Genomic DNA, 17,815 nt, shown 5'->3' on the forward strand with positions numbered 1-17,815 from the left:
GTTTTCAGTTGCAACTAGAATGTCTTTGACATGTCACCTGCAAACAATCTTTCAGGGAGTTTTAATTATCTGGAAAATCTAAATATCTTAACAGTGAATTGAAATTAATTTGGGCTGAACACAAAGATGACACGTGCTGGCATTTTTAAAGACCCCAGGGTTAACACTACTTAATTAACAGCATTAAACAGTCATCAGTCAGTCAGTCCTATGCTCACAGAGCAAATATTACAAATGTGACGAGAATGGAGAATATAAATTCCACCTTTAAACAAAAGCCCAAAGCAAGGATCTGCTTTTAAATAATTTTGGCAGCAACACTATTTTACTATCATTTAGGAGCTAATGAGCCCAAATGCTGAGAACTGGGACAGCCACCTTTCCCTGTCAGACAGCCAAACCTGCAGTCTTTTTATCTGCTGCCCCTTGATAAATGGCAAGGATTCCCTCTCCTCCCCCATCTTTTCCTACGAGCAGTTGCTGACTGTGCAGCCTGGGAATACGGACAATAATCCGCTTTCCAGACTTCTGTGGGGAACATAAGTACTGTCATTTTGAAATCAGTAAAACAGAGGATTTAAAATCGTAATTCAATCCTTTACCATGTTAAAATAACGTCACACCTTTTTTATGAGTTTTTCAAGGTAAGAGTTCAGCAAACTAGTATTCAAACAACCTGAAAGACAGTTTTCCCAAGAGCCAACTCTGTAAATACAATTTACTTCGATGACAAGAATTGGACCTCGATGATCCTTGTGGGTCCCTTCCAACTCAGGATGTTCTATGATTCTGTGAATTTCTGGGAATTCACTAACACAGAAATTCTTGATGGGCTTCTTTATCAACGTGGGTGCATCTCAACATGTTTTCAGGTGTGATATGAAACTGTACCTCCGCGTAATCTGATATTAAATAAAACAAAGAAGCTTTTATAACACTCTCAAAGCAAGACGGCAGCAGCCCAGACATTATTGTGTCGTAGGCAGAGGAATTTTAAATCAGAAGATGTTTCCGGCTATCTACTAGTGGCCAATGGGAAGTAGATTTAACAGAAGTGAGAATCTGTAACATAGTGACCACTACTGACAGCTCAGCTAAAGTCCTGACTGTTAAACCACGGAATCCTGGCATGGTTTGGGTTGGGAGGGACCTCAAAGACCATCCAGTTCCACCCCCTGCCGTTTGGGTGAGGCAATCCCGGTGATCTGCTGGTGATTCACACAGGAATTCAGGTTGGACAGGACGCCAGGAGGTTCTGAAGCCCAACCCCCTGTTCATGGTCAGCTGTGACACCCCGGCAGGTGATCAGGGCTTTCTGCAGCCACAGCTGGAGCTGATGGACACCCCCTGCGGGAATCTGATTTGCCTATAAACACAGAGTGCTAACGGCACAGAAACGGACATCAACCGGGACAAACCAACCTACAGGAGCAGAATAGATTAATTAAAGCTTCAAATAAAGACACTTTTTTCCTTGGCAGTTTGCATTTTCTGTTTTTGCACTAGCGAAGAACTATTTGTTGTCCCCTTGGAGAAGATAAGCTCTGTTTAATGTCCAAAATAAATAAATAAGGAGACCTTGCTTGAGTGTGCTGAGATGACCAAGGAGCCCACAGCACTAGAGAACTTCACAAATTAAACCCCTGTGCTGATGATCTATGAAACCAAAGATAGTGCTTGTGTTTAAGCATAATTTGTGATGAATAAAGAGCAAAAACACATAAAACAGCAGTTTGGGCCGAAATCTGACCAATTTCTGAACGTAAGCATCACACAAGTCCTGTGTTCTTGTGAGAATACAGAACTCTTGATTTTCCCATCCTGCCCAGCAAAGTGGACACAGATGAAGCAACACTGCCCCAGGCTCAGACCAAATGCTAGTTTTCCAGTCAACTCTGTCCAAATTTATTAGGAGCTTTACTTGTACTGTACTACACAAAAACACAGAGTCCTGTGTGTCCTGGGCTACTGCCTCCCAATACCGAAGTTCATCATCATAAAATCAAAGCATGGCTTGAGGTGGAAGAGACCTTGAAGACCATTTAGTTTGAACCCCCTGCCATACACAGGGACACCTTCCACTAATCCAGGTTACTCAAAGCCCCATCCAGCCTGGCCTTGAATTCTCCCAGGGATGGGGCATCCACAACTTCCCTGGGCAGTCTGTTCCAGTGCCTCCCCACCCTCACAACAAAGAATGTTTTTCCTAATATCCAATCTAAACCCAGTCTCTTTCAGTTTGAAGCCATTCCCCCTTGTCCTGTCACGACATGCCCTTGTCAATACTCTTGCCCCATCTTCCTGTAAGTTCCCTTCAGGTACTGAAATGACACAATCAGGTCACCCCAAAGCCTCCTCTCTTCCAGGCTGAGCAATCCGAATTTTCTCAACCTTTTCTCATAGAAGTCAGAAAATTCATCCTCTCATCAACTTGGTGGTCTCCTCTGAATTCGCCTGGAGCTGGTGTTAACCAAGTGGAATTCGATCTGAGGCATCTCTTAGAGCACATTTTCATAAGCCGCTGCCAGTGCAATGCACTTCAGTCTGTCGGCCAACAAAACCCAGCAGGAAGTTTACCAACCAGTTAACAACCCAACAACAGGTTAAATATTTCGTTTTCGGCTCGCCGGGCTTCTTAACTCAGCCCTGGCGCAGCTTAGAGCCGCTGCTCGGCGTTACTTCTGCGATGTTTGCGGGAGCTACGAAACGCCACCCCCACAAGGGGCTGGGAGAGAACGCTTTGTGCCGCGGGCACCACCCGGGGGTCACCCCACCGATAGCACCACACCCACCCCACGGCCCTAAGCCGCTCCTCGACCCAAAGGATCAAGAACCGAAGGAGACACCACAACACCCCCCCCCAAGGCCTCCCCGGGCCCGGCCCCTCTTCAGGCCTCGGCGTCGCCATGACAACAGCGCCCTCAAGGCCCCCGCGCTTAGCTGCCCACCTCCCTGCCTGATCCGCAACACCTGCCGGACACCCTTCCCCAGGCTGACTCCCACGCGCCACCTGACCGGGAAACGCTTCCTGATCCCACCGGGACACCGGGAAAAGCGACCCGCCCACCCCCGCCGGCGGGGGGGGTTTAGAGGTGCCCGCCGCGCCGCCTGACTGAAACCCGCCGCTCCGCCCTGCGTTGCGCGAAGGTCCCTGACTGAGGCGTCCGCGGCGCTGCCTGCGCGGAGCGCTGCGAGGCCCCTGCGTGTCTGCGGCGCTGCCTGCGCGGAAGTGCGGCGGCCCGAGGCGACGGTGCCGCGCGGGAGCGGGGCCGGGGCCGCCCGAGGGCCGGGGCTGGCGGGGGGCCCGGGCGGAGCGGGGGGCCCGGGCGCGGGGCAGCAGGAGGAGCAGGAGCAGGAGGAGGAGGAGGAGGAGCGCGGCCCGGGCGCGATGGACCAGTGCGTGACGGTGGAGCGGGAGCTGGAGAAGGTGCTGCAGAAGTTCTCGGGATACGGGCAGCTCTGCGAGCGCAGCCTGGAGGAGCTGATCCAGTACGCGGGAGGGCTGCGCAGGGAGATCCTGCAGACCGAGAGTACGTGGAGACACCCCCCCCGCGCCCCCCTCTGCCGAGGGGACGCTGCCCCGCTCCTCCTCCCGGGGAGGGGAAGCCCAAAATTTGGGGCGATGTGGGCTGGACACCCCCCAAAACTTTGGCCTTTGTGGGCTGGGAACCCCCCTAAGGAGAGTCCTTGCTCCAGGGACCCCCCCAGCTTGAGGGTTCTGTGCTGGGGGTTGAGCCGGGGGTCTTCCCCCTCGGCCCCCGGAGCTTTGGGGTCGTTGTTGACAGGGAAGATTCAAAAGGTGGGAGCAGGGGAGGTTTAGATTGGATATCAGAAAAAGGTTTTTCGCCCAGAGAGTGGTTGGGCACTGTAAAGGCTCCTCAGGGCAGTGGTCACAGCACCAAGGCTGGCAGAGTTCAAGAAGCGTTTGGACAATGCTCTCAGGCGCAGGGTGGGATTGTTGGGGTTGTCCTGTACAGGGCCAGGAGCCGGACTCGATGATTCTGGTGGGACCCTTCCAAGTCAGCATATTCCATGAGTCTGTGATCGCTCTCGGCCCTGGCGGGCCTCTCCTGCCTCGTGTGTGCTGCTGGAGAGGTTTGTTTGTTCCTGGTCAGCAGGTCTGGCGTGACCCTGGTCAGTGTGTTCATAACCCTTTATGTTGGGTTACAAAGGGGTTGGTCACCCCAGGGGAAAGACCGTGGAAATATGGCAGAGCTGACCTGTTTGCTTTCCCTGCTCCATTCTCTGCCCCCATTTCTTTTTTTTTGTCTCTCTTTTCCTGTGTCCCTTTGCGTTCCTTTGCTGTGGCTGGGTTTGGCGGTGATCGGGGTAAAGCCGCGCTTAGCAGGAGGCAAACAAACCTTGTCTCTGTGCCACAGCTGATGCTGGGCAGTTGCGAGGGCTGTAAACACGGGGCATTTAAACCTTGCGAAATCCCGGAGATGGAGGTAGTGCCGTGTTTATTGATGGAGTGGGAGGGAACGGAGAGGCAGCTGAAGTGATTTACCCAAGGCCATGCAGGAAGCGAGTGATGGCTCAGGGATTAAAAATAGGAACTTGCAGGCTCCTGAGAACAAACTTGAGAGCAACTGTGCTGCTGCTCTGCATTTGTTTTTGTTTGGGTCGGGGAAAAATGTGTTTCCCGTGGTCCTGTGTAAATACAGGTGCAAAGCTCACTCAGTAGCGTGGATAATTCCAGGAACACAAGCACGAGTGTGCTGGAGCTGCTCTGTGTGTACCCAGCAGTTTCTATAGAGAGCAAACAGTGAATTCCAATTGTGAGGTGTTTATTTGGGATGAAATAAGGCTTAGTCTTTTTGACATTGTTCTGAACTGTGTTTCAGTAACTGTTATTTGTGCTGTTTAAAACAGCCTGGGCTTGGGCATTGAGGGCAGTCACTAAAATATGTGTCTTCACAAACTGAGGTGCTGACCTTGCCTGGAGAGCTGTGTGTGTGACCCTCATGCTTGTGTTGGTCTTTGTTGGGCTGTAAAGGTTTGACTGTGAGATTCCTGTTGAAGATCCAGAGCTTTTACTCTCTTTGTAATAAATGTAGAAGATTCCAGTGTGTGATTCCTTCAGGGTCCTCTTTGGGTTTTCTATCCAGGCTTGGGTCAGCAGTTTTTGGCACTCTCCAGTGAAGGCTTTGGACATATTTTCAGTGCTTACCAAGTGATGCTGTCCCAGAGAGCACATCCTAAATTGAGCTTTCTTTGAGTAAATGCTTTAGAATGAAGCCAGTACATTGTTAGTGCACTCTGACTCCTCAGTTTTGGCATCTGAGGGTGAGCTGGCTTCATAGGGGCCAAATTTTTTACTATTTTCTCTTTTATTTAACATGTTATTTATAACTTTCTAAAAAGAACAGGTATTTTCAGCTTTTATACACTATCTTCAGGATTTTTGAAATGTATGGGATTGAAAGCAGCCAGACATCTTAATATGGAACCCTAATTCAGGGATATGAACTGCAGAAATAGGCTCCTGGATGTAATGAAGGAAAAAAAAGAAAGAGAAATGAAGGCCCTCAGTGCTGAAGAAGAGGTTAATGCTGTAGGACAAGATCTGAGAGCAATGATGTATGAAAAGACCTTAAATAGGCAGTGGATATAAAAAGGAAGTGGGTGGAGAAAAAGAAACTATTAGAAACTGCTTTAACCTCTAAACTGGTTTTCTTTTCCTCCCCTCACACAGTTTCTAAAACTTAAGCTGCTTTCATGTTAAAGCCTAAGGACAGACCAGCCCTATGCTCAGGCCTGTGAATGGGAAGACAAAGTTTGCTTTTCTTCTCTATTCCCTTAATATATCTGTCCTTCTGGAGTACCCAAGGATTGCATATTCTTCAGTGGTATAAGTGTGTCTGGCTGAGTAAACTTGGCATTGGACTCTGCTCTGTGCTCAGTGTTTGTGGGCCGATATATTTAAATTTTTTTTAATTGTGACTGTGCACACACAGAGAAGCTGTGGGGCTGTGGTGTCCTGTGAACCCTGAATTACCAGCAGGGATGGCTGCAGGCTTTCTCCTGCTGATTTAGTGCAAGTAGCTCATAGTTTGATTGGAGCTGAAAGAGAGGGGTGCAGAGGAGAAACCTTTTACAGCTCTGATGCCTTTTCCTCTGTAGTCATTTTCATTGCTTTACTGGAGTTGGGGTTTTGCTACAGTGTCAGGGGTCAGTAATTCACTTATTTGCTTGGGGTAAAAGCAGGCACCCATGTGGATTGTTTGGGTTTTATCTTAATGGCTTTCAGAAAGTGCATTTTAGCCTCTCTCTGTTGGGGAATGAGTATATCCGTTTTGCTCGTTGCATAATCTCTGGCTGGTCATTTTGCCATAGCAAAGTTCGCGAGACAGTTGAAGATCCTTCATGTTATTTTAAACGTTTGTCAAAAAAATTAAGTAGAAACTAAGAAATAATCATTATTCTTGAAATAGTTTTGGGAGATGAACTTTTTTGAATAGCTGAGTGGAATTTTTGATTTTAATTTGGGATGCACAGAATCACTGCAGTGACTGTTTCAGTCCTATTACTCCTCAGTCATCCACTAGAAAAAAAATACAGAGCCCCATTAGCCTTTTGCCCAGGAGATGATCCTTGGCTTCATGGGGCTGGAGGGAGAAAAAAGCAGGGTAAAGCTTATTTTCTTTCTTAAAACCTCTGGCTGTTAGAAAGATGCTGTTGAAACTTCCTCAGCTGGGGCTTGTGGGGCTGGACAGCAGCAGTTTGCGGGTCAGAGGGAGGTGGCTCAGTGTCTAACAGTGTCAGCAGCAGCCTTCAGAGGGTGCATGAAGGAAGGTGCCTAGAAAAAGTGGCTGTGAAATTATCTACTCCCTATGATTGCAGTTTTTTCTGGATTTCCTTTGCTCTCTCCAGAAGCTGGGCTCTTAACATGCTGCTGAAACCAAAGATGTTTTAAAATATGAAATGAAAAAGGAACAAACTTAAAAAGCGAACATGTTTTCTATAAAATCCTTCTTCTACAGAGATATTTTGGTGGTTTTGTTTTTTTCACATGAAGGTTTTGGGTCTGGAATATTAGGGAGACATTTCTGAGCTGCTCTCCCACTTAAAGTAGCCTTCCCATGCAGTGGAAGGCTGCCAAGTCTGTGTCCCTAAAGGAAAAATTCTTCGTGTAGAATGAACTTTGAGAAAGGAGAGACCTTCAGAGGTAAGACTGGAAAGGAGATTTTTCTTGTATTTTTAAATCAAAAGCAGGAAGAAAGGACCAGAATAAAGCTCAAAAAAAAAAAAGTTGTTTTTTTTTCCTGACTCAAGCTTCTGAGTGATGTTTGAATCAAGGCACAAAGGGTGTTAGCTGTGAAGTGCTGTGATGTGGTCAGGGGCCTGTAAGCCTGTCCTGTTTATTATTTTGTTCACAGAATAGGTCATACAGCACTGAACCTGTTGGACATCAGCTAAGAAATGTCACAGTTTCTAGAGAATAAATCTCATAACAAGGTCCACAGGTCCTCCACAGACTGCTTCTCATCTATTGAGGGGAATTGGAGACAGTTCAGAGCTACTGCCACAAGTCAGGAAGCAAAAGTTTCATGCAGCTCAAACACAGAGTCCAATAGCAGTGGGTGGCTTGTGGGGGCAAGAATTAATTGGGCCATCATTAATCCGCATTTTGCTTGCACCCTTATTTTGTTGGCACCTTGTTGAACAGGATGTTCCCATGTACCTTTGGGTAAAACTGATCCTGTAGTAGCTTCAGTATCCTTCTGTTACATCCTGAGAGATTTGTGAACTGTTTCTTGAGATGTTTATTCATCTGCTGTGACTGAGACACATGAGAACTTTACATTAATTTTTTAAAGTCTTGCACTTGTTCAATGTTACTGTGCACCCAGCTGGATTCCTAATTCCACGGGAGAGTTCTCACATAGGTGAATTCCTGTACATCTGCCTCCAGTTAAGCTGATCTTGCTTTGCAAATACTCTCTAGATTGCATTTCTTTCTTTTAATACCACTTTTTATCTTTTTATTTTGTTGCATATTAAGAGATTTAATATTGCCATTTGTTTGTAACAAAGTTGGTAATTTTCCTCTCTTTTGTCTAGATCAAGATGGGGACTTGTCGGGGACGATTTCACTTGTTATGACCCAGTGTTGTAAAAGAATAAAAGACACAGTCCAAAAACTGGCCTCGGATCATAAAGATATTCACAGCAGTGTATCCCGAGTTGGAAAAGCCATTGATAAGGTATTTATTTTGTGGTTTGACTGCATTATCACATTACAGCACACGTGTGGTGTGTGCTCTGCTTTCCAAAATTGGAATTTTTGCTACAGTTAGTCTTAACTAAATCTTCTGCCAGCTACAGAAGCAAAGGCGAGCCAGTGGGTTGCACAGTATTTGCTTTTGGATGTCACTGCAGAAACTCAGCCTAGTCCTTCTGGGACAGCTCAAATCTCCTAATTTCTTACAGAACATACCCTATAGATGCTACAGGACTTAGAAATATTTTGTGTGTTATCAATTTAGCAAAATGTTTGCTTCGATGTCTGCCTCAGTAAGAAACACTGTGGGGTTTTTATATGTATTTCTAGTTAATTGTCCATAGCAGATAACTCAGAAGTGCCATTTTGCAGTGTAAGTGGCTGCCCCATCCCTGGAAGTGTTCAAGGCCAGTCTGGATGGGATTTTGAGCAGTCTGGTCCAATGGAAAGTCCCTGCCCATAGCAGGGGGTTGGAACAAGGTATCTTTAAGGTCCAATCTAAAACATTCAGTGGTTCTGTAAGACCAGAGAATTTTTTAAGAAAGGCATTTTGTATCTATTTCAGGGATGTTACTGGTTTTGGGGGTTAATTTTGTGACAGTATTCTTAATGTGAAGAGAGTGGATTCAGCATCTCAGTCTATGTCTGTGCTGTAATAAATCATAAGGTAGGGCAGCTTATCTTTGGTGCTTTACATATGAGATATGAATTCCAGTTCAACTATAACTGGGCAGGAATATTTTTGTAACTATTTTTAGGTAAATATTAACAATTCTTTGAAATGATACTGAAGTGGTGCTACATGTATACTTTCAGGGCATGCTTTTCTCCATCTCTGTTCTTATATAAAGATAGTTCTGTATGCAGGGAGTCTGGTACTTGCTTTTATGGACATTTTGTGATAGCTTCACATCAGAACATGACTCTGACAGGGTCTGAACATTCGGTTTGAGGTGCACCTTATTATCTTATTAAGGAAGATAATGTTCACCGGGACAAAGACATTTGCAGCATTACACAGCACTGATTTATCCTTTGGGAATCTCATTTAAACTTTGCTAGTAATGATAATCTGCTAAAGCATAATGTAACAATAATGTGATGAAGAAACAAAGTACATAATGCTGCACTGTTGGGCAGAACGTCCACGAAACTTACATTTTTTGTTTATATCTGACTGACCATCATGGAGAGTTCATCCTTTGTACTAATAGCTTTAATCCATGTCACTGTTATCCAAAGCTTAAGGATGCATCTGTCTCAAATCCTTGCTGCTGTATCTAAACCAATTAACTAGAGTAAAATTCCATCCTTATTACCAGCTTGAAGCCTGAAATAAATCTATGTAATCTTGTCCTAAGTTTTTAAACTTTCCAATTCTGCTTTAGCAAGTGGACTTTTACAAATACACTTTCAGGTTTAGCCATGCTTTCTCCATTTAAATCCTCTGACGTGGAACAGCCCCAGGTTGTATGGAGAGGGTGTAAGTGTTCAGTAGAAATTGGTAATGTTATTTCTTATAAGCCAAAGAAAACACTTGCAAGCTTAGTGAAGCTTAGGCTTGAGTCTAATCTCCAAATTGCTGTTTCAGTTGTCATGGGAATAGTTTTTCCAGTATTCTGTCCTGCTGTTTTAAGTTTATCTACCTTTTTTATTTGAAAAAAAGTTGATGTAAATAAAAGCATTTTTAAAATTTCAAATATGTGGCTTGGTAAAATAGTAGAAAGGATCCCATTAATATGCTCTGTTCCTGTTGAGTGTCAGGCTGTTTCAGTGAGGTCTTCAAAAATGAGCTCAACTGGCTGTGTGCAGTGTGCTTGCTCCTCTGGATTTTCAATGTCAGTTATTGTCTGTGGTGCTTGCATTAAAAAATTAAAAATTGGGAACTGCACAAATACCCAGTTCTGCTTGTAACAAAGGAAGTGTAGTTCCATGAAGTTCAGAGCACAAGTTAGGATTGTCTCCTTAAATATGTGCTTGGTAGAACTTTTTTTTTTTTTTTTAATGCCAATAGTTTGAATTTTATTAGTTTTCCCCAAATGTAGTACCTTAAGAGGACTACTTTAAAATATACACCAAAGTCTTGGCCTGTTTGTCAGATGAGTATGTGTAATGTTTAAATCCAGGTGGAATTCAGCATTTCCCTGAACAGTAACATTTGAAGCAAGTCTTCCATATGTACTTAATGCAATTTCCCTGTGCTGCTGGAAAATATGCTTACAACCTGTCAGCAAAATCTTTGTTGGCACCCAGTTCCCAAACTGGAATTGCCCTCCCCTGTCCCTTCACCATAATATACTTAAGCTTAAACCAGTAGAAGTAATTAAGTGTAATTGATGTAGTGAATTGATTCTCAACACATCTTGGTCAAAATACTGCTGCTTCCAAAATAAAACAGTCAATAGAATTTAAGGAAGCACAGCCCTTGCCTTGATTCATGGGACTGGTTTTGTTTCTGTCCCATGTAAGTCTTCACTTTACAGACAGATGAACATCTCCAAAGCACTGCTTATGGTCTTACTACCTGTGCATGCTCAGGCACACGTAAATGGCCTGGTTTGAGATTGGGAAACACGCTAATACTGGTACCAATTTCATGTGACACAGCCAAATGGTAGCTGTTGCTGCATGTAGAATCAATAGACTTCCTATTTAGCAAGCTTGGATTGTGAAAGAGCTTGCTGTATTATCTGCTCGTGGCAGTTTCAGGTAAATTTCTTTTTTTCACGTATTGAGGCAGGGTTATACCTACATAAAAAGTTTAGTCTGGTCAGTTTTTAAGTTACTGTAGTAATTGCTTGCAAACTTGGATGGGCCCTAGACTTGTCTGCCTGCAGGGTCCACTCTGAGAACAGAAACCCTTAGAGCAAAATGAAGTTCAAATTTGGCGTCAAGCACATTAAAGTCTGAAAAGCCAGAGCATTGTGTGTTGCTTGGAAAGTTTATCTAATAAACTAAACCTTTTGTCGTGGTAGTTCTGTGTGGATTGCATGCTTCTGATCCATGAAAGGCTACCCTTTCTTCCAAAGAGCATTTTCTCCTTTGAAAGGAAGTGTTTGTATCCAGCTTTTTCTGTATTGTACTAGCAGTCGCTCTGCTTCCAGAACTCATCATGTCGCCGTTGTTCAGCAAGACCCAGCATCGTCCCTGTCAATCAATCACTCTTCTAGAATGGTTTGAATTCATCTCAAAGTATGTTTGATGGGCTGGTAAATGTTTTCCCTCTAGCAGCAATCAGTCTGAGTAATGGTTAAATGCCTTCATTTAGGAAAGTAAGCAGAGTAAAGGGTAGTTCCTTCCATTTTCCCCTTGAATTTTGTGTCTGTTATAAGGCCAACATTATAATCCAGTCTTTGTTTTGGGAAAGCAAACTTTTGCCTAAGTTAGTGTTTGTTTCATGTAAAAACTTCTATATGAAATACTAAAAAACCTTTACTGAACATAATTTAATATGTTGTTTTGAAAAATGGGGCTACATAAATACAGAGTCCTTGCAAGTTGAGCTTTATCTTAAACGTAAACAGATTGAACAGAGAAGGTAAACAAATGTTTTATTTGTATTTTGGGTAATAATTCAGAAGGGAGGAACACACAAAATAATCTCAACTGAGTAACTGAGGAATAGAACTGTCCTTAATCATTGTCCTTCTTTGTATCCTGTTATGAATAACATGGAGAGTTGTATGTTGGTTAAAAAGGTCCATCCTGTGTTTGTGAGCATCTTGAAGTCATCACATTCTAGCAATTATTGGTAATGTGCTGTACATTGTATCATTGGTGTATTTAGCACATAATACTCTGCATTTTGGCCGTAGGCTTGCTAGTTAAGCTTTTAAAAAAGATGTTTCTCAGGAATACTAACTGACACTTGCGTTATTTTGTGGTTTTTGGGTTTTAAGCTTTGTGGAGTTTTTAACTTCCAGAAGTTCTTTTAACTTTTGAAATCTTATCTAACCCCACATGCTGTCAGTTAGCATACTGTTAGCATTTACAAAACAAAACTGAGGGTTGCAGTCACCAGCAGATTCTGTACGCGTGACAGTTGTGAAATATATAAGCCAAAGGCAAGTGATAATTTGTTCTGACATGTGGCAGTCACTCACTGTAATCTGTGCAGTCAGTTTCTGAAACTTTTTGGGACCCAGAGGAGGCAGAGCTGTAGAATCCCATGTATAATACAGACCTCAGAATCGTTTAAAAGAAACTAAAAAAAAAATATTGAAATGAGAGCATGGTCAAGACTGGGTTGGTCAGAGAACGACCGAGGTCCTCAGGTTGTATGATGGAACTTGATAACTTCTTTTATGTGACTTGAAAAGATCTAATGGTGAGGTTTTGTAAAGATTTACAAGGTTTGCTGTTTCAGAAGAAAATGAGCATTTTGTGAGAGCATGGAGCTGATTAGTTACACCACCTCTGCCCCCAAGCACTAAGAATGATGTGATGGTGTTTGAGGCATAGGGTGCAGCTTTAATCGTTGGTAACTGCCCAGAAGGATAGTTTCTGCTTAGGGGGTTGTATCATTGCTGGTACTTGGAATTGCATGAAGAATAACTTGAAGTCGATTATTTTTAGATTACTGACGATCTCCACCCTGGAGCTGGGTAATAAAAGCAAGCTTGTGCATTCTGAATCTTGTCTCTCATAGCTGTGAGACAGCTTTAGTGCTTTGTTGGTGAGTTTGTGTTACCTGCTGCTGGTGGTTGGACACTGAGACCAGACTCAGCAAATGGTGGTGAACCTTTAAGGATTCAAATGGTGGCACAAATAAGAACAGTATTATTTAGTCTTCAGGATGCTTAAGTTTTTCAAGATACAGCTTAGAGATGAACAGCATGACAAGGAGCTTACAGGTTAAGACACCCAAATAAAAATGTTGTTAAATGTGAGACATGAATCAATGGCAATAATTCAAATGCTCACCTTGCTCCACCATCTCAGAAAGATGGAAGAGACAGTTTGGTAGAGTAAGGTTAATGTTTTACTGGAAGTTTGCTGGGAGCCCTGAAGGGAGAAGTGGCTTTGGAGCTGTGTGTGCAGGGATGCCCCTTTCTCATGATGACACAGAGGAGCATCAAAGGGGTGCTGATGAAGGAAATTAGTAAGTGGTGAGTAACAGGAAGGTGCAGTGTGAAGCTGAGCTGTGCATGGGAAGATAGCTGGTACCAGTTGGGTGTTACCTACCCTGCCTGCTGGGACAGAAGCCTGTGTTTGTGTGAGGTTGGTGTTCCCATGTTGTGCAGGGCTGTGGATCCTCACATAGCCACAGCTGAAGCACTGCTATTTTCACTGAAATTCTGGTTTCTGAAGGTCCTTGAGAGGGAGCCATGGTCATCAGGTCAGGCAGCAAGCAATGCACTGACTTCTAGACTCTCTATTTTGCAAGAGGTTTGTTTTAAGCAGTGGATTTTTATTAAAATTAACCTGCTTGCCCTGATCATAAAACATGTTAGCAGTTAAAAATCCTACTTTATATCTTGGATTAGAATAAATGTTGCTCTCCTGCTGCCAAGAGGCAAAGTGCCAAGCAGTGTCAAGTGTTACCAAGGAGTCAGCGTGACAGTATCTTTAGTTATTCCTGGAATATGTCCGTAGGCCACTGGCCTAAAAATACATGGCACTGGGATCATCTGGGTTGGATCTAAAAAAGACCTCTTGGATCTTCAAAGCTCATCCTGTTGTTGGGATGTTGAGGTGTTCAGAGATTTCAGTTTCACTGTTTGGATGTGGGGAGAAGTGACTTTTGCTTTTTCAGTCTACCACCCAGCTATGTAAAAAATCATTGGGTTAAAGCTTTTGCTTGTAGTTTGGTGTGCTGTAGTGACAGAGATGCATTGATAATGGTGCTTTGATTCTAGTGTGATTTTATTTTCTATTCTCTGTTTTCAGTTTTCACATGTGGAAAAAGCCTTTTCTGCAGATGTTTCCTTTAGAAATACATCATGGGCTGGAACCCCCTTTATTAGTTAACTAGATTTCTAACTTTCTAGCTAGACTTGTAATTTGTTGGTGTAATTCCTTGTAGTGAATAATATTCATACTTGAAATGAGCAAGCTAAAAGATTTCTTCTTCTTCCTACACAGGAGGTAAGGAAGGAAGCTGACATATATTTATTTCCCTTTGGAGATAATTGAGGGCCAACTGAGTCATAGGCACAAGGCATCAGGGTGGAGACTCAGGTGTCCTGCATAATTAAAGAAAAATGATGTGGGATGATTTGTTCCAGCATATTAACTGTTAATTTGTGTGTTTCAGAATTTTGACTCGGACATCAGCAGTGTGGGGATAGATGGGTGCTGGCAGGCTGACAGCCAGAGAATCCTCAATGAGGTGATGGTGGAGCACTTCTTCCGGCAGGGAATGCTGGATGTAGCTGAGGAACTTTGTCAGGTAATGATAAGTGTGGATGTTGAAGGTTATCCACTGTGTTAGCTTTGTGTTTAGCTTCCTTATTTGAATGTTTCAGGTGAATATTTAAACTGTCAGAAAACCCATTGTTTTTCATGCTTTAATTAAAAAGCGCCTTTTTTTTTTTTTTTTCAGGAATCTGGTCTATCAATAGATCAAAGTCAAAAAGAACCATTTGTGGAGTTAAATCGAATATTGGAAGCATTAAAAGTTAGAGTTTTGAGACCTGCACTAGAGTGAGTCTACTCTTTTTTCCTCATCACTTTTTTTAAAGAATGCTTTTAGCAGTTCTTCAGTTTTCACTTTCAATACTCACTTTAGTATATTCTGATGTGTCCCTGCTTGTCCTTTGAGAGGAGTAGTTACTGAGGGGACCTTTCCTTTTCCATCCCCTCTGTGTCACTCCCCATGGGAAGTGCTTAACTGAGGGTCTCTTTCTTAGATTAAGGGTTCACTTAATCATTTGTGGTGCTGATTTAAGGTAGAAACATCATGTGGAAGAAAAGTTGTCTGCCAGTGATGGTGCTTGGCCTTTTATTGAATCATTAGTGAACTTTTTAAAAGGTCCCATTGTGAAGGATACCAGCACTTATTAAAGATGTTGGGTACCATGAAGGCTTTGGGGTGAGCAGAACCTGACTTGGGGTCAAAGTTCTCGCTTGTCCTCCAGTCACCCTCCCTTTCCAGACAAGGGACCAGAGGGTGGGAAGAGCCTGTAGCTGACAGTGACACTTGTTAGTGGGATTCCTCCTGAACAAAACAATGAGAATCCCCCTGAAACCTCCTCATCCTATTTTTTTTAAACTCTTCTAAGATTGGTCTCAAAAGTAAGAAAAAAAAAATCAAAACACAAGAAACAACCAACCAAACAAAACAACCTAACCAACTTTAAAGTGACCTTTCAAAAATACAAACAGCGAAACCAAAACAAATTTAAAATTTGTTTTTCATTCCAGAGCATAAATCATATACTTGAGATAGAATTTTTTGCATAGTTCACTTAAGTACATTTTCATATTAACAACATTTTCTTTTCCCTTTAACATGAAGCAACATGGGTGTGTCAGTTGAGCACTTAACTGGCATCTAAACTAAGTGCGGGGACACTGATGTTCAAACCCTGGTGTTCATCGACTAAATCCTGGGTAATGCCTCTGGGTCATGCAAAGTTTGACCTAAATAGTTGGTCTTTGAATCTAGTTACACAGGTGGAAAGCTGGGGTGGTTTATTGCTGTTGAATTGGCTAATTGAAGGGAAGCAGCACTGGTATTACAACTGAAACAAGATTTACTGTCACCTACACCACATATCTCATGTAGTTCAAATAATAACAGAGCTGTTGTAAAGGATAATCCCTGAGGAGCAGTAACTTGCTGTTATGTCTGTTCTCTTGAAATCTCTAAATTTGTTTTAGCTCCAGTTTGGAGTGCTTTAGGCCTTACTTGTTGCTACTGAGTTGTATCTTGTAGTTTCTGCAATTTATTTAATATTTTTCAAACAAAGGACAAGGCATGGTTGTCCCTCAAAGGAATTTTTATTTTCCAGCTGAATGGGCAGACAATAGGGTGTATTGTCAGCACAGTTTGTGTGTTGGTCTTCTCCCTCCTCATCTTATTTCTGTGTATAATGTTTATTCTGTTTAAACTGGACAGTGCAAAAGCTGTCTGCCTCTCTTGGCTGCTGCTGGGCACACAGGGGCCTTATTTATAGTGGTGCTGCTGATGTAAAAACCATGGCTCTTGGGGAGGATGATCAACATGTGACAAAATGTCACAGTTTAGCCTCTCTGGTTTAGGAGGTAACCCATGCCTTAACTGCCCACAGAACTGCTGATGCTTGTGAAGGTATTTACCTTTTTATTTCCTAGCACACATGACTGTTCAGGAGGAGGGATAGAAACCACTCCTGTGTGAATGGCCTCCCTATGACAGACAGAGAGAGTGGCACTGTGCTCCTTGGGCTAAAATTGGCATCAGTAAATAAAGCTTCAGGGATGCATCAAGCAGTCCCAGATGGGCCCATTGCAGGGTCAGGCTGCTGACTGTGGTGTTGAAGCAAAGTGTCGCACAAGGCTGGTTAATTACAGTCTCCTGAACCAGAAAATGGAGTGTAGCAGGTTTTATCCATGCAAAGTTGTGAAAGGCTGAGATTAAAAGGTAACCAGTCTCTCTGGCTCTGCCAGCACTCTGTGCTTGTGCTCAGCTTAACTCAGTGCTGGAAACCAAACAAACACAGGTAGCTCCTGGTCACTGCCACGGGAAGGTAGTTGTCAGATTAATGACTTTTCAAAAAGGCTTTCAAAGCCCTGCTGAGATGATAGAAATTAGTATTTGTGTTTCAAAGACCCTAACTGTTTTTGTTGTCCAGGTTTTCTTTCTCGTACAAATTTCAACGCTTAAAAATACGACCTTTCAGATTCAATAGAATGCTACTGGCCATAACTTTTTTGTTTTCCCTTGTGGGGTGTGCTTTTGTAGATGCCTAGTGTGGCACTGCACTCTAAGATGTGTAATCTCTGTACACCTGCAAGATCCCATTAATTTCCAGTGACTTTTCTCACTCGGATTTGGAGATGGGAAAAGGAAATCCATAGTTATTTTTCTGGGTGTATTCTGGCCCTTCAGAGCCCAGGGTAGGTCTCCATGTGAGGTCCTGGTGGAAATGACTTGGAAGTTCAAAGCTTTGGCTATAATTTGGGAAAGAAGTGCTTTCTTTTCTGCCTGTAAACACCAAGGTGCACAGGTCCTGGTATTTGCTAGGTCCTTGGAGTATGATCTAAATTTAATCTTTACTAGGGCTTGTTAAACTAATTTTAGCATCTAAATCCCATGTGAGAGCTGAAGAGAGTTCTGTGTACTTTTGGTTTGCAAAGTATAGTGTAAACTTTAAAAAAATTCAGATGGATTTGAGTCTCAGAAGTGAAAACACTGAGTGTCATTTTGAGAGGAGGTAGAAAGACAGGTGATGTGATTGCTAGTAATTTTGGACATTCATAGAGAATATGTGGGTTGAATGTTTTAAACCTCCCTTGCTGGTTTTTTTGTTTTTCTATTGGAAACAGGAACAGCACGTCCCAGACCGAGCACCTCAGGCCTTGCCTCTGTGGTTGCTTTCTTTTGATACAAATCTGTGCTGCCACTCAAATAACTAAAAATGGAAAGCCTGCCTAAAAGCTAATTTG

General features: G+C 43.1%; 1 protein-coding gene across 3 annotated transcripts in view; it reads left to right on the top strand.

The window, feature by feature from the left end:
* Nucleotides 1-3,267: 3,267 nt before the first annotated feature.
* The window catches only part of RMND5A (required for meiotic nuclear division 5 homolog A), a 52,576-nt gene continuing 38,028 nt past the window's right edge, over nt 3,268-17,815 (top strand). For 2 of the 3 annotated variants that reach the window (XM_082281966.1, XM_082281965.1), the window contains exons 1-4: nt 3,268-3,530; nt 8,065-8,207; nt 14,481-14,615; nt 14,769-14,869. In XM_082281966.1, coding sequence (XP_082138092.1) covers nt 3,389-3,530; nt 8,065-8,207; nt 14,481-14,615; nt 14,769-14,869 — 521 coding nt within the window. In that variant the 5' untranslated portion in view covers nt 3,268-3,388. The remainder of the gene's footprint in view (nt 3,531-8,064; nt 8,208-14,480; nt 14,616-14,768; nt 14,870-17,815) is intronic. The other variant, XM_082281964.1, reaches the window with a different exon arrangement.

Source organism: Coloeus monedula (genome assembly GCF_965178545.1).
Source record: "Coloeus monedula genome assembly, chromosome: 5".
NCBI lineage: Eukaryota > Metazoa > Chordata > Aves > Passeriformes > Corvidae > Coloeus > Coloeus monedula.